The sequence below is a fragment of the Sciurus carolinensis genome, chromosome 4, assembly GCF_902686445.1.
Source record: "Sciurus carolinensis chromosome 4, mSciCar1.2, whole genome shotgun sequence".
Lineage (NCBI taxonomy): Eukaryota > Metazoa > Chordata > Mammalia > Rodentia > Sciuridae > Sciurus > Sciurus carolinensis.
The window spans coordinates 7,541,430-7,558,111 of record NC_062216.1 but is presented as its reverse complement, the minus strand read 5'-3'; the positions used below and the strand labels follow the sequence as shown (position 1 = coordinate 7,558,111).

Below are 16,682 nucleotides of genomic sequence, written 5' to 3'. Positions count from 1 at the left end.
CCAAGGACTCACCCCTGACTCCTGCCTTTCTGTCCTTGGAATAGCTGAAAGTGACCCAAGGACCTGAGTGTCTGCTGTAATTGTGGGGCAGAGCTGCCTGGAGAGAGCACGGGGCTCCTGTCCTCTCCTGGCTCCTGGCTGCACGGGGGCTGTGGGGCCAGCCCGAGGCTGAGTGGCAGAGTGCCCTTCTTCCTTCAGGCTGCAGGGAAATCAGAGCTCTTCCTGGTCACTTTTTCCTGGATTTTTTTTTTCATTTTTTGAATTATATAATATGTAATAAATACCAAAATGTTGCTGAAGGGAATAGGTCAGACTCAGAAGTGGAAGTGTTTGTAGTGTTTGTTTTGGACTCTAAACTCTTGCCCTCCTTGGCTGTCCTCTTATAAATAGAAATGCTCTGGCCGGAGCTGCAAAGAGCCAGGGATTCACATAACCTTGGGTGGAGTTGCTGGTTTCTTTCCATTCACCATAGGAATTACCTTTGGCTTTGACTTGGAGCAGCTGTTCTGAAAAAAACAGATTTTTAATTTTTTCTTTTGTATTTTTGGGGGGGTGCACTGGGGATTGAAGCCAGGCGTGCTTTACCACTGAGCTGTACCCCTGGTCCTTTTTGTTTTTTATTTTGAGACAGGGTCTTGCAGAAGTCCCAAGCTGGCATCAAACTTGCCGTCCTCCTCCATTAGCCTCTGGAGCACCCAGGTTGGGTCTTTGGGTTCAGCAGTGGATGTTCCTCAGGGAAATCTGATGGTCCTCAAGCTTCTCAGTTGCTGTGGCTCTTGGGCCAACTGGTGCTTCCTTAAGCCCTTAAGTTAGGTGCTTCCTGAGGAAGTTTTCCTAACCTTTCTGTAAACACAGACCAAATAAATCTCGTATTTGCAATCTTTAACAGCATCTGTTCATTGTTGGCAGTGTTGTGTCAGCTCAGTTAATGTTTCTTAGTATTTTGCTTAAGAAGTTCCATGTTGTTTTTAGATTGTATTTTGATAACCACTAAACATTTCTTTGAACTCTGAACTTAAACAAAATATTTATGCAGCAATCAAGTTCAGTGGCACAGGCCAGTAGTACCATTGATTCAGGAGACTGAGGCAGGAGGATGGCAAGTTCAAGGCCAGCTTGTGCAAATTAGCAAGACCCTGTCTCAAAATAAAAAGTGGAAAGAACGGGGGGTTGGGGAACATAGCTCTCTAGAGTAACCCTCGGTTCATTCCCCAGGGACTAGGGGAAAAAAGAAAGAAAGAAAAAAAGAAAAGAAAATTGTGCAGTAGAAATAATTTTAAAAGAAATATCAGGGGCTGGGGTTGTGGCTCAGTGGAAGAGCACTTGCCTAGCACATGTGAGGCACTGGATTTGATCCTCAATACCACATAAACAATAAATAAAACAAAGCTATAAAAAATATTTTTAAAAAGGAAGAAACATCAGCACTACTTTTCTATGTTAGAGCCTGGACTTGGGAGAAATTATTGGGCAGCAGACCTCGAAGTGATTGGAGTTGTTCAAGGAACTCAAGGTGTGACTCAGCATGAGGGAGCCCCTGCAGTGTCTGTATGAATTTGAGAATGGTGATGGGAAGTGGCTGGCCGTCTCCTCACTAGTCTGAGCTCTACAGGGCACTTTCCGTTTGGGACCATGTAAGTACATAATTTTTGTGTTTACTGTTTCTTACGGTCTCCATTTCAGATCTCCTTGGAGTTTAGAAATCTGGCTAAGAAATATCAAACAGTGATTGCTGACATCTGCCAGAGAATGGGAACTGGGATGGCAGAGTTTTTGGATAAGCATGTGACCTCCGAACGGGAGTGGGACAAGGTCAGTGTCTCTGTAAAATAGGGTCTGTGGGTGGTACCTGAAATGGAACTGGCCATGCTTATGATTAAGCTCAGAATGAAGACAAACTTGCCCACAGTTCTGGGTTTTCTGGTTTCATCTGTTTAGGTTGGATGTCTCCTCGTAAACACTGAAAGGGGGCTTAAAGTTTAAGGCTCTGTCTGTGACTTTATCCATGCCTAAAGAGCTTACTACTAAAGGAGGCCAAAGTAGATTTAACTTGTCGTCAAAGGTACATTGAACTTAAAGAATTGTCTCTGACTTGGTGTGAAGTTGAGGTAATTATGTCATGTAATATAGAACTATGAGTAATTTTCAAATTTTAAAAATAATGGATTTTGATATTTTGTTTTTGTTACAGAGTAGATATGTGTATGTGCATCAGTTGGTGTCTGTCTTTTCCAGACCCATCCTAAGATACATTTTAACTCAGGGCCAGCTTGGTCAGTTTGTTTCTGAGACAGGCCTGTCATTTATACTGCTATATAATGTGTCTGTTTCCTTAGAAACAAAGAATAGCTCAAGAGAAAGCAGAGCTGTTAATTTTGGATTGTAGGCATATTATGGAGGAGTGAGCTCCTCCCTAATGCCTGTCTCTTCCTTTGTCACCATTTCCTTATGGAAATAAGGAACTTGGCGCCTGGTGGCGTTGCCTTGGTAGAGTGCTTTCCTGGCATGTGTGAGACTCTGGGTTCGATCCCCAGGGCTGGAAAAGAGTTAACACACTTAGAGCTTTCTTTACGGCCTTCCTCAATTTGTGTGATGGTTATTGACCTGGTCCATTTTGTGTTACTGGGACAGAACATCAGAGACTGGGTAATGTATAAAGAAATCAAATTTATTTCTCACAGTTCTGGAGGCTGGGAAGGTTTAAGGGGCCTGTATCTGGCGAGGGCCTTCCTGCTGTGTCATGCCATGGTGGGAAGCAAGAGATTGAACTCCAGCCTCTGGTGTGTATTGATCCATGCCCTTGGGCAGAGCTTTTGTGCCTAAACACCTTTCATTACATACCCCGGCAACACTGTTGCACTGGAGATTGTTTCCAATGCATGCGATTTGAGGGCACAGGATCAAACCACAGCAGTTAAGAAGAACATACCTGGAAGCTGAAGTGTGGGAGACTTGCCTCTCCCCATGGGTGAGGTGCATCTTCCACAGGGGACAGAGTAGCTGGAAAGGGCTCTAAGCATAGATGGTGTAGCAAATACGATTATGGTAGCTTTTATTTGACCAGAGTTTGTTCCTGACCAGCAGCTGCGTACAATGTAGGCTAGGCTGAGAGTGGAGGCCGGGAGAGAGCTCATCTGGGCAAAGGAATGTTATTGACTGCAGGGACCAAACTGGACATAAAATACAAGGAAGGGGCTGAGTGGTTTGCCCATTTCCCATAGGATTGGTGTTTGTGGACTTACATATCACCACTGTGGAAGCAGGGACATTTAAAAAATCTAGAATTTGCATATTTTGTATTTCTATCAGGCCTTAAATTAGGATCTCAAAAGGCACGCTGTTCATATTCATTGAGTCAGGTAGTCCAGGGTCTGGCCCGTTCATTTTCAAGCCTTAAACCTTGACAGAATGGGCTGGGGATGTGGCTCAGAGGTAGAGTACCTCCCTAGCCTGGCGAAGCCCTGGGTTCCGTTTTTAGCACTGCAGAAACCAAGAACACTTGATGGAAGCGTGTGTGAAATGGCTGGCTTGTGCTGCCCAGGTTAACAGGCGTGTGCCTGGTGCTGGAACTTCAGTTTCTGCATTTAAAAATAAAGTTGGAACTTCTGACCAAGGTCCAACCTGGTTACCTGATAGTATTCCTTTTCTGTAGTGCAGATCCACTGTTGCATTGCAGTTCTGATTAGATAAAAAGATTATTTTCCCCTTCAAATTTGAAGGAAGATGAATTATTTAGGTCTCTATTCTAGGAGTGTTTCTACCTAAATAACTATTATTTTTAAATGTATCTTTTTTAGCACTATAGATGCACTAATGTTTTTTGATTTCTTATATATAAATCTTCTCAATTACGTTTGGCTGTCCATGCTAATTTTTTTTCTACGTAACTTCAGCCAATCTTTTTCTAAGTTCTCCTTGTCTGAGAACACACTTCAAGTGCTTTTCCTTTCCTTGTGTCCTTGATTTGTCTCTGGCCTTGTATTGCCTTCAGTTGGAGACAACTCTTTACTCTGTGGTCTTTGCCTGACTTTTCCCCTTCCTGTTGACTGCCCAGAGTGTGTATCTTCTTTAATTACTCTTCTTAAATTGCCTAATAGATGTTCATTTTACATAAAGGTATTGCATTAAGAGGTCTTGGAATACCCTTTTTAGGGGAGGATAGCTTTGATAAACTTCTTTGAGGGAAAACAATTATTTGAGAGTTAAAAATTGCATGGGCTGAGTTTTAGCAAAGCTAAAGCCTGACTCTTAAGCCAGGAGACTTGTTTCGCATCCTCTGCTGCCCAGATGTGTGATCTTATTAATTGACTCTGTGCTCAGTTTCTTCATCTGTGAAGCTGAGGACACAGTAGTAGGTACCACACGAGATGTTTGTGAAAATTGCTTGTGCAGGGTGCTCACAGTAGTGTCAACACATGATAGCACTTTGCTCTTAAACATCACATTCCCATTAGCCAGAGATCCAGTACTGGTGTTACGTCTTTAGTGCACAGTTCTTACATGTACCTGTGTATAAGTTTGTGTTGTTTAATCAAAATAAGATCTTATACGATGTTTCGAACCTGCTTTTTTTATAGCCAGTGATCTCCAGTATTTTCATTTCAATGAAATTTTATATTAAAGTACTTTAAAAATCATCTTTTGCAGTACTGTCACTATGTTGCTGGACTGGTGGGAATTGGCCTTTCTCGTCTGTTTTCGGCCTCAGAGTTTGAAGACCCCGTAGTTGGTGAAGACGTAAACCTCGCCAACTCTATGGGACTGTTTCTGCAGAAAACAAACATCATTCGTGATTATCTGGAAGACCAACGAGAAGGAAGAGAGTTTTGGCCGCAGGAGGTAAGACATTCAGGGTGTTTGGGGAAAAATTACTTTAGACACTCTGAAAACAAATCATTAAGCCCTATGACTACTGCCTCAGGCATCATTAGAGCTGTTGGAGAAGAATTTATGGTTTAGTTTGTGTCAAGTACTAAAATTAATTGGTGGAGAAGAAGTTACAGTTTAGTTTGTTTCAAGTAGATTGGCAGCAGCCAGGACTCAGCCTATGTCATTGACTGACTCCTTTCTCTCAGTTGGGTTGGCTCCCAGTGGCAGCCCAGGTACACTAAGTTACCCACAGATTTCCTAGGAGGGACTTGGCTCTTAGGCACCTCCTGAATCTGTTCCTGTAGCCAGAGGGCTGAGTTTTGAGTGACAGACCTGAATTAGGTCTTCCCAGTGTCATGGGATGGATTCCCCCAAGAAGAGTTCTGTGCAAAAAGTGGGAGGGGACCAGGTTCTGTGGTGCAGACCTGTAGTCCCAACTGCTTGGAAGGCTGACTTAGGGGGAGTCCAAGTTCAAGGCCAGACTGGGCGAGTAATCAGGACCCTGTCTCAAAATATAAAATGAGCCAAGGATTTTCTAGCTCAGTGGTAGAATGCCCCTAGCTTCAATTCTCAGTATTGCAAAAAACAAAACAAAAAGTAGGAAAGTATTTGTGGCTTATACTATAAAAAATGTTTATATACCTAATATGAAAGAACTTCTAAAAGTTAAGAAAACGACCAGCCACCCTATAGAAAAATGGACCAGAGGATAGAAGAGATGGTGCACAAGTAAATGCTCAGTCTTCCACCTAATAAAAATGTATGCGAAACCACCCTGAAAGCAGACTGAGTGCGTAAGCTTCCCAGGTAATATACATGCAGCCCAGGTGTACCCTTCCTTTGGTGTCACCATGTCACAGAGAGGAGAAGCCTTCTCTGGGCGTACTTGGGAGTGAGCAGCTGCTCTGGAAGTGGAGTCTGTCTCCTGACCCAGGCCAGTGCCTCTCCTCCACCCCACACTGTCTTATGAACAGAACGTGAACCAAGTGCATGCGACTCCTGAGCACCTCTGTCTGCACACATGCTCAGGTCCCTTACTTCCCTCATCTGCGAAGTGGGACAGTTGACTCATACCACAGGGGGGTGTTGTGACTGAAGTGTGATGAGCTTCTAGTACAGAGTGCTGGATCCATTGGGCTGGAGTTACGGCTTAGTGCTGAAGCGTGCCCAGCATGCACAGGGCCCTGTTCAGTCCTTAGCACCATAAGACCAAACAAAAACCGTGCTTAGTCATCGCCAGTTCCGACAGCTTTAAAAAAAAAAGTCAAAAAGAACTCTGAGACAACATTTCTCACATCAGGGTGGCAGGAAGCCCTGTTTGGTAAGACCCTTCAGCAAGACTGGGCAAAGGGGCACTCGTATTGCTGGTGAGAGTGCCCGTTGCACGCCTGTGAAGGAGTGCAGCTTGGCCATGGAGGGACGTGGGAGTTAGTCACCACGGCACGGTTCACAGCGCCCGTCCACAGTCTGGCATGACAAGAACTATGTTCTACTCTGGGGAGACCAGGATTTATTTGAAAGTGAAAAAAGCAAAGGCAGAACATTGTAATACATCACCATCTAAATGGAAGAGAAACCCCAAATTAACAAAATTCAGTAATCACGTTGTGAATGTCGGTTTTGAAATACTGAAATTGATTGTCACGTAGACCCAATGGTTTGTCTTTCCAGTGTCAGAATTTATTGAATAGCAGTAAGTTCACAGGCCACACTGTGATACCGAGTACTTTGGGTCACTTGGTAGTCGTCCTACATTAGGCAAACACGAGTTCTTTTATTCCAGTCTTAATTCCTTAATTCCTTAATTCACACATCACACTCTACACAAGTATGTGTGTAGGTTATAGAAAGGCTGCCACAGGGACTCAGGAGCTCGAACTGAGAGCAAAGGTGGAGAGCAGGGTCACCGTAGGTGGTCAGGTAAGGTCAGAGACCGGGAACCAGCCTAAGAACTTGTCCAGGGCCCAGAGCTGTCAAGGTCCAGATGGCTGCCAGTTTCACAGTATCAGCTTGAGATGTGGCCTGGTGTGGCGGGGCATGGTCCTCATGGGCAGGAGAAATCGCACTTTGCAGATTCCAAGTTGTCACTGGAGATTTTCCTGGACAGGGCTCACAATGAGTGTCCAGTCTTGGGGTGTTCCCCTTTTATGGACCTCATGTGAGGGTGTTGCTTAATTTGGTGACCTGGTGCATTTGATAAGCTTGTGGCTGGGTCTTTATGATCTGAATTTGATATGCCCATGTATCATGTGCTTCTGATTATTTGCTAAGTCCACAGGTGGTCATTTCTATTGGCATAATTTATCAGTTTACACCTTATGGTTATACCAGGCAGATGGTGATTGTTTACTTGTTCAAACAAGATGTAGAGTCTTTCTGCCTCAGCACTTCAACTCAAAATGGAATACTTATTTTAATCCACTACTTTACAAAATGGAGTAACTCAGGTTTAGCCACAGCCTTGAAAATTGCTGTTCTGTACATTACGTAGTAACTCAGCAAGGCACGGTCTGCTATCCATGTGTTATATGATTTTTTTTTTTTTTTTTTTTTTTTGTACTGGTGATTTAATCCCCAGGGGTTCTTACCACTGATCCCTATCCCCAACCCTTTTTATTTTTTATTTGAGACAGAGTCTTAGGAAGTTACTGAGGCTGGCCTTGAACTTAGGATCTTTCTGTGTCAGCCTCCAAGACATGGGATATAGATGTGTGCCTCTGTGTGCAGCTCACATTATATAAATTTTGTAGCATAAAGTTAATCTTTGTGTTCAAGTCATTAGTATGATTGTGATTTCTGAGACACATATATCTGACCTGAGGCAGGGGGATTGTAAGTTCGAGTCTGGCCTAGGTAACTTAGCAAGACCTTGTCTCAAAATAAAAAATGAAAGGCTTGCGGTGTGGCTCAGTGGCAGAGCACCTCTGGTTAAATCCCCAGTACTGAAAAGAAAAAAAATACTTATATGGTCTTTGTCAGTTTTCTGGCGCACTGCTTCTAATCCTATGGAATCTCCCAAGAGAAAAGTTTTTAAAAATATGCCAATGAGGTGACTGGAGGGACCAGTTCCCAAGGGATACGATGTGTGATTAGAGGGTCAGAGCCTGAGTTGATTCCCATAGCTGAGGCTTTACTCAATCATCCTGCAGAAGAAGCGTCCCTAAAACCCCAGAAGGACCAGCAGCAGAGAACTCCATAGCTATAAGGTGGCACCCCAGAGGTCACAGAACTCCCTTCTCCCACCCCTCTCGCCATGCATCTCTGAAGTCTGGCTGTTCATCTGTGTCCTTCACAATACTCTTAATAATAAAGCACAGAACCTAAGTGCTTCCCTGAGCTCTGTGAACCACTCCAGTAAGTTAAACCTAAGCAGGGTGTTGTGGGAACCCCATTTTGTAGCCAGTTTGTCAGAAGTCTAGGGGGCAGTTGGGTAGAAGTGGGATCTGATGCCCTCTCGGGGTGGATACTATCAGAATTGACAAGTTACAGGACACCCAGTTGGTGTGAAGTTGGAAAACCTTTTGGAACTGTTCATTTCTGAGGAGGCTGGTTCATGGGGAGGGACCAGGTCACTGGGATGTGTTCCTGTGGGACCTAAGTTTACAAGAATGCCAGGATAAATGAACGTGTTAAATGGCACCACAGGATGCAGTCAGTGAGATCCAGACGGTAGGAAATTTGTCAGGAAATGAGACCCTTTTCTTCAAGAAAAAGAACAAGAGAGATCCTGAAAGTTGAGACCTTAGTGATCTGCCATATGCAATGTGTGGATCTTGTTTAGATCCTTACTTGAACAAACCAAGTGAGGGGAAGATAGACAGTGGGGGAATTTGAATACTGTGATTTATTAAATATTTATTGTTCATGTTTAGGTGTGATATATTTTATATATGTAATAAAGTTTCCTTATCTTTTGGGAATTCATAATAAAGTACTTATGGGTGAAATGATGCATCAGGACTTTAAAACAATTCAGAAGTGGGGGTATATATAGATAGAACAAAATTGGTCATGTGTCAGTGACTGTTGAAGCTGGATGATGGGTAAAATGGGGTTTCATTAAGCAGTTTTTTCCATGTTCTTCAGAACAATTCACTACCATCAGTCTTAGCTGATTTAAGTGCAAATTATTTTGAGGCCTGGTCATTTATTTCAAGGAAGCTAAAGAATTACACAAGAATAAAAGTTATTTGGTTACTCCAGAGAATCCTCTAAATAGTATCATTAAAAATGATCAAACTAAAATAAATTTGTTTAAAAAATCATCAAACTTATCTCACTGAAATTGATTTTTATTTTTTTTAAACTTAAAGTCATTATTTTATTTATCTGGAAAATACTTATCCGGAACAATTTCACCAACTGTAGTCTTTTTCTTTTGATGTTTTAAAATTATTTATTCAGCAGTCATAGGATTTTGAGTTAGTTAAGGATCTTAGATTCTTTTTAGATTAAAATATAATTTTAATAATTTGTTCTAATTAGTTACACATGACAGCAGAATGAATTTTGATACATCGTACATAAATGGAGTATAACTTCTCATTCTGGTTGTACATGATGTAGGATCACACCAGTTGTGTACTCATATATGCACATAGGGTAATAATGTCTGATTCATTCTCCTATCCTTCCTGCCCCCTTACTCCCTCCCCTCCCTTCACTCACCTCTGCCTAATTAAAGTACCTCTATTTTCCTCTAGCCCCCCACCCTTATTGTACATTAACATCTGCATATCAGAGAAAATATTCAGCCTCTGGTTTTTTGGAATTGGTTTATTTTGCTTAGCATGATATTCTCCAGCTCCATCCATTTGCCCACAAATGCCACAATTTCATTCTTCTTTAAGACTGAGTAATAGTCCATTGTGTATATATGCATCACATTTTATTTATTCATTCATCTGTTGAAGGGCACCTAGGTTGGTTCCATAGTTCAGTTATTGTGAATTGAGCTGCTATAAACATTGATGTGATTGTGTTGCTGTAGTATGTCAATTTTAAGTCCTTTGGGTATAAACCAGGGAGTGGGATAGCTCGGTCAAATGGTGGTTCCATTCCAAGTTTTCTGAGTAATCTCCATGCTGGTTTCCTGAGTGGCTGCACTAAATGCAGTCCCACCAGCAATGTATGAGTGTACCTTTTTCCCTACATTGAGGATGTTATTTTACTTTCAAGTTTCTAAGATGTAGAGAGGTAATGTTCTTGAAGTGTAGACCCTCCCATTTGTCCCGGATATTCTTGTTCGACGGCATTCTAATCAGAATCAGGAATGGAGTGTTAATCTTCCCTTATTTTGAGGCCTGGTCATCTCGAATGTTAACATTTAGCTTGTAGTGCTGTCATAGCTGATTGTGTACGTAACTGGGTTTGTTCAGAACTTAACTGACATCTTCCAGCTACAGGAGGCCCTTTAAGTGAAGTCTAAGGTGTTGCTTAGTACCTGTGTCCTGAGTGTCTCTAAGGGACACCTTCCCAGTGTGCACTGTGATTGGCCTTAACTATTATTAGATGGCTTAGAGCAGACTCAGTCTTCGTGAAAGGTGAGTCAACAGTAAAGAGACTTGACCCCACTATCACAGTGCTAATTCACAAAGTCACTTTTTTTTTTTTTTCTTTGATCCCTCAGTGTCATCTGTAAATTCTGTGCACACGTTGACTTGTTCTTTGATCTCTGTGTCTGGCTAGGTTTGGAGCAGGTATGTTAAGAAGCTGGGGGATTTTGCTAAGCCAGAGAATATTGACTTGGCCGTGCAGTGCCTGAATGAACTTATAACCAACGCCCTGCACCACATCCCTGATGTCATCACCTACCTGTCAAGACTCCGGAACCAGAGTGTGTTTAACTTCTGTGCTATTCCACAGGTATTGACTAGGGCTCCTCGTGGTGTCTGTGGGTTGAAGGGAGTGGCACTGGTGAGGGTGGTAGGGTACAGTCGGCTCTTCTGCTTCTGTGTTCCCTGGGATGACGCTAGGGTATTTCCTCCTGCTGGAGAGCAGGCAGTGACTCACAGCACCCTCTTTGCCTCCTAGTACCACACTCGCTCAACCTCAAGGTTAAGTCTGCTTTTTTCCAGAACCCTCCTGAAATCTTTTTTTTTTCCCCACCAACTATTCTAAACTAGCTAGATTCTTATGCTCACAGCAAAATCAAGGGCTTCAGCCTAGATTTACTGAAAATTCAGGGTAAAACTTGGGTGAAGCTGTTATTATCAAAAAGTTTTTATAATAAACACCTAATTATTTCTGTCCTTTTTCTAGACTTAGAATAACAAAACCTGATCCTGTAGATATGGCCCCTTGATGTTCTGGGAGCTTACACTTGTTAATCGCCTTTACCAATTATTTCAATTATTGACTCAAATTTAGCTGAAAAAAGTCATAAGATTTAACTAGCCTAGAAACTTGGTTTGATCTTGTTCTGATGACTGCTTTCAAGTGGTGGTTGGAACTAAAATCTGTATGCCTAAGGTTTCCATTTATCCTAAAATAATTTGCTGTTTAGAACAGAAAATTGTTGCCTTCTATTGTTTTCCCCTCCTATTTATTTATTGTTTTGTGTGGTAGAGGGCATTGAACCCAGGGTGCTGTATCACTGAGCCACATCCCCAGCCCTTTTTATTTTTTTTTATTTTGAGACAAGGTCTTGCCAAGTTGCCCAGCTATCCTTGAACTTGTGGTCTCAACCTCCTAGTAGCTGAGACTATAGGCTTGTGCCCACCATGCCTGTCCCCTCATCGTAATTTTTAATATACTTCAGATCTAGTGACCCAATACTCTAGCATTCAGAATGACAGATTTACTTATATTCATTTTTTCCAAATAAAATGATACTTTTGTGCCAAATTGTAGAATGATTTAAAACTGCCAAAGTGTTTGATTTTGTGTGTTGTTGAGAAAGGGAGCGGTTGGAAGGCAGAAGTCTGGCTTTTTTCAGGGGCACTTTGTCTTGGTAGGTTACTCGTAGCTCCTCACTTGGCCTTCTACGGAAGGTTCCTTACCTTGTCCTGCTGAGGATTATGCACTGTGCCGTTATTACCTTTTCCATTGCATGGAGTAAGTTAGTTTTCTCCCATTTCCTGTTATCTCCAGGTGATGGCCATTGCTACCTTGGCTGCCTGCTACAATAATCAGCAGGTGTTCAAAGGGGTGGTGAAGATTCGGAAGGGGCAAGCAGTGACCCTGATGATGGATGCCACTAACATGCCAGCTGTCAAGGCCATAATATACCAGTATATGGAAGAGGTGGGTTTTGTTTAGCTACCCGGACAATTTGTAGCTACCTTATGGTTCACACATGCCATGGTTGGACATTAGATGATCCTAGCACCTCACTCTGCTCTGGCCTGGAGAGTAGGCGTTGGTATCCTTTATTTAGGAAAAAGAATCCCTGCACAGGAGCCGAGCCAATGGGTCAGGGCAGCATGAGACCCTGGTGACCTCATGGGTCCATGAGGCAAGGATACAGGATGGAGCCTCTGGGGAGAAATTTTTTGTGTGTGGTTCTACGGCTGGAACCCAGCACACTAGGTAGGTGCTGTACCACTGAGCTACATCCCCAGTCCCAGGAATCATCTTTTTTGAACTGAGAGATGAGGTTAAGACCAATCAGACTTCTTGTCTCAAGGTAAGCAATGTGAAGTTGATGTTTGTGTCAGCTAACGGCGCATGACTGAGTGGATCCCATGCTCTAGTCCAGTGTGTTCCATGACGTCACAGGACTCAACTGGAAAACCACAGCAGGGAATTCAGCCAAAACAGAACCATCTAAGTTTCTTTTGCAAGTCTCGTTTCACATGCCAAAACCATCCTATTAGAAAAAACATATCTTCCAAACCAGATCTACGACTGGAGGGTTTGACTAGCTTCACAACGGTTTTCTAGGAGTCTGGACCTCTCTCTAATCTGTAGGCCTCAGAGTCATGGTTCTCAGGTGGCCATGATTTGTCCCCCTTTCACCAGGGAGGTTGGGACACATCTGGGCATGGTTTTTCTTGTCATGCCTGGTGAGGGCTGGGGCCGGGGGGGTGCGAACTGCTGCTGGAATCTGGCAGGTAGAAGCCCGAGGTGATGCACTGGACCCTGGGCATGGTCTCACTGAGGTGGAGGTGACTCCAGGAAGCTAACGAAGGCATGAAGACCCTGCCACTTCCTGCGCAGCCGTGCATCTCACGCCCCTTCCGGCTCTCAGGGTGTGCTGTGCAGCTCTGTTCTGTGCTCTGATCTCTTCCACATATGGCACATCTTCTTGCATTTCCCCCTGCTTTCTACCTGACACCAGCGTTTCTACCAGAAGTACCTTCATAGGAACTCTAAGACAAGACCAATTATATATTTTTTTGAAATCTTAAAAAATTCCTTTAGTAACTAAAAATTGCTGCCAGTCACTCTCTGGTTCACCATATTAGCTCTCTTTTAGTTTGTGCTTCCTAATAAGGGGGTACTTAATATCAAGGAAACTGACCTAGAGCCATCCTTTGGATCCAGATCTGTCTGACTGGAGAGCATGTGCTCTTAAATACAGTTCCCAGGGGCTTATTTACCCTTTCTCAACAGAATTGTGCCATTTTAGGCACTATTTCTTCATTTTATATAAATTTAGAAACATGTTAAGTAGAATGTAGTTCAGAGATTTATTTTTGTATTCTGATCACTAATTTTAGAAAACAAATTTTAAAACTTATGGGGAGCTAGGGCTGTAGTATGTATCAAGTCCTGGTGTTGATCCCAAGCCCCTCAAAAAAAAAAGTACTTAATGAGCAGTTCCACTATTGTGTTAAAATTCATATTTTATTGGGGTTGCCCTTTACTATTAGAAATCCTATTTGTGAGTCATGGCAAGGGTGAACAAATTATAATTGGCTGACCTCCTGTTTTTGTAAGTAAGATTTCACTGGAAGTCAGCCATACCCTTTGTTTATCATCTGTAGCTGCTTCTGCAATTTAAGGGCAGAGTTGAAAAGCTTTAATAGGGTGGCCCTCAAGCTAAAAAGTATTTTTTGCCCCTTTAAGAGACAGTTAACTGACCTCTGATCTAGAGCATTAGTTATTCTGTTTGAAGTTGCCTTAGTGAAGCTCAGGGTAATTTGAAGAAAATGCTAACTGCTAACACTGAAGTTGATTTGATAGAGAAATATCTCTGAAGATTAGTAAATCTCAAGTAGTAGAATATGATAATGGTTTCAGTGTCAGCATTTGGGACATTTTGCAAATGAAGTTTTACGTTTAGACTTGTGTGAAGTCCACATCTGTCTGACCTTTGCTGGTGTCCAGATGTTCACTCTGGTCCTGTTGCTCCTCACTGAGTCTGCCCCCTGCAGTATGACTGGACATGCTTCTGCTGCCTGGCTCCATGCTTGGTCAGAGTGGGAGTGCACCTGGAAGAGGCTCCTGGAGCTTCTCTGACACTTGCCGGAGGCAGGTGGATGGACCCTGTTCTCAGGGCCCTCATCTGTCCCCGGAGTAGCCCTAGCTTCCAGCCAGCCTGACACCTGTCAGCTGGGAGACGTGAGAAGATCAGCCTGCTATTTTGGGATAGAAGTAAATGCACTGGCAAGCACCAGAAACTCTCGTTCCCTTCTCGCCAAGTGCATTCCTTGGCCAGGGTGTGTTGTCCTGTCCCGGAGGCTTGCTGCCCCACTGTGCCCTGTGGTTACACTAGGCATCGAAGGCTAACTACAGACTGGTGCTTGGGCCTGGTGGCACAGGAAGAGGTTGGTTTTATAGTAAGATTTTCTTACGAGAGTGGTGTCGGGATGGCCTCCTGATTGCAGATCTGCTCACTGATGTGTTTTAGGTCTTCGTTGACCCTCTGTGTCACTTGACACGATGACTGCTTCTCTCCTGGAGGCCCTTTTGCTTTCCTGTTTCTGTGACTGTCTCCTCTTCAACCTTTGCCTCTGCCTGCACCAGCCTTGAGTTCCGTCCTGATCTCCGTTTTCCTGTACTGACAGATGCTCCCTGGCGGCTCTTAGCTGCTGTAGCGGCTTCCCCCACTGAGTGCAGGTCCTTCCTGCCAAGAAACCATCATCAGATTTTGCTGCTTGAGACTTACAGATCTTCAGATATATTTCTCTATCAAATCAACTGAAGTATTAGCTGTCTTCAAAATGCCTTAAGTTTCCCTAGGGTAACTTAAAAGAAAATAACTAATAACTGATCAGGGGTTAGCCACTTTCTCTTAAAGGGCCAAAAAACATTTTTAGCTTTCTGGGCCACTCCTGTCTTTTGTCATTTACCCAGCTCAAACCTGGTGTGAGCTTTGAATTGTTTACTTGTTTGTGTTGGTTAGTGATATTGCCATACACCTAATTCTAGAGTCCTGGGACACCTAGAGTTCCCTTTTCTCCCCAGTCCTACATGTAAGCAGTCCCTAGGTCCAGCCTTGCCTGTCTTTATGCTTTCATATCTGTCAGAGGGTTGTGTGCTTTACCCTGTGACCTAGCACTTATAGGCCTTTATTCTACAGAGGCATGCAGAAAATGTGACCTTTTATCCTGAATCAGTGCTAATTGGTAGGTGTGTTAATCAGCTTTCCCATGCCATAGTGAAATACCTGAGTAGATTTTAAAGAAAAGGTTTATTCTGGCTCTATTTTGGAGATTCTAGTCCATGTTTAATTGGCCCCATTATTTTGGACCTGTGGGAAGGCCATACATCATGGCAGGAGCATATTGTGGAATAAACCACCTTGTATCCGGAGCCAGGGAACAAAAAGAAGAGGACTAGACTAGGTCCCACAACCCCTTCAAGGATACCCCCTGAGTGACGTAAGGACTCCCCACTGGGCACCAGCTCCCAAAGAGGACCAAGCCTTTATTTAATACACAGGCCTTTGGGGACATCAGGTATTCAAAATTTAGAGTAGCAAATTTATTATATGTGACACATTCAGCTTGTATTTAAAAAAATGGCATTTTGTAAAATTGTGTGAAAAAATCAAATTATAGAAAAATGTCGAACCTATTTTTAAAAGTATATATAATTTCATATGTATGATATGCATTCACATTTATACATGACACTAGATGTATTTTTATATGTGATGATTTATAAGTTTATCAGTGGCTGGTGGGGCATAGCAGGAGGCCTGAACATATATATACCAGCCTGTGGATAAGGAGGACCAGAGGGCTTTTGCTTTTTCTTTTGTACTGCTATCACAAGCAGAATTTCATTAACTCAATTTTATTTTATAGAAATTAATGTTAGTGTCGTTCCTCACCTTCGATTTTCTCTATAGCTGTCTTTTATATCATCCTACCAGATATTAGCTATCATTAGCACATGTCTTTCTGTAGGCATGTTCTTTTATTTCCTCGTTGTATTAAATTCCAACTGTGTTTTTTGGGGAGAAGAGTGGCAAGAAAATAAGATATCTTTGTGAAAAAATACCCCATCATATAAAGAAAATTTGGGGTAATTATTTTATTTAAAACATGCCTACTTGTCTTCTCCACTGTGTTCAGACCTGGGTCAGAACATCATTACTTCCACCCATGACCTCTAACCTGGCTCCTCACTTCCATTCGGTATTTGCTGAGGGCCTACTGTGTGCCAGACAAAAGGTGAATGAGAGATGCCGTCTCGGCTGGGAGACCTGTACCCACGTATTGTTCCCACGTAAGGGATGAGGTCAGAGCATGTTGAGGAGACTGGCTCTCAGCCCAGGTGAGACTCAGGCAGTGAGGGAGCCAGGTAGGAGGATGCAGAGGTGCATCTGAGGCGGGCTCGGGGGGGCAGGAGGCAGTAGAAGCGTGCAGTAGCCTCGCTTGCATGAAGCGGGGTGCACAGTGGTCTCTGCAGTTGGAAGT

The 16,682-nt window shown here is 43.1% G+C and overlaps 1 protein-coding gene across 4 annotated transcripts in view; it reads left to right on the top strand.

The window, feature by feature from the left end:
• Positions 1-16,682, top strand: part of Fdft1 (farnesyl-diphosphate farnesyltransferase 1) — a 31,512-nt gene that overhangs the window by 13,649 nt on the left and 1,181 nt on the right. For all 4 annotated transcript variants that reach the window (XM_047549019.1, XM_047549021.1, XM_047549020.1 and 1 more), the window contains 4 exons: positions 1,684-1,812; positions 4,648-4,839; positions 10,558-10,734; positions 11,962-12,114. In XM_047549019.1, coding sequence (XP_047404975.1) covers positions 1,684-1,812; positions 4,648-4,839; positions 10,558-10,734; positions 11,962-12,114 — 651 coding nt within the window. The remainder of the gene's footprint in view (positions 1-1,683; positions 1,813-4,647; positions 4,840-10,557; positions 10,735-11,961; positions 12,115-16,682) is intronic.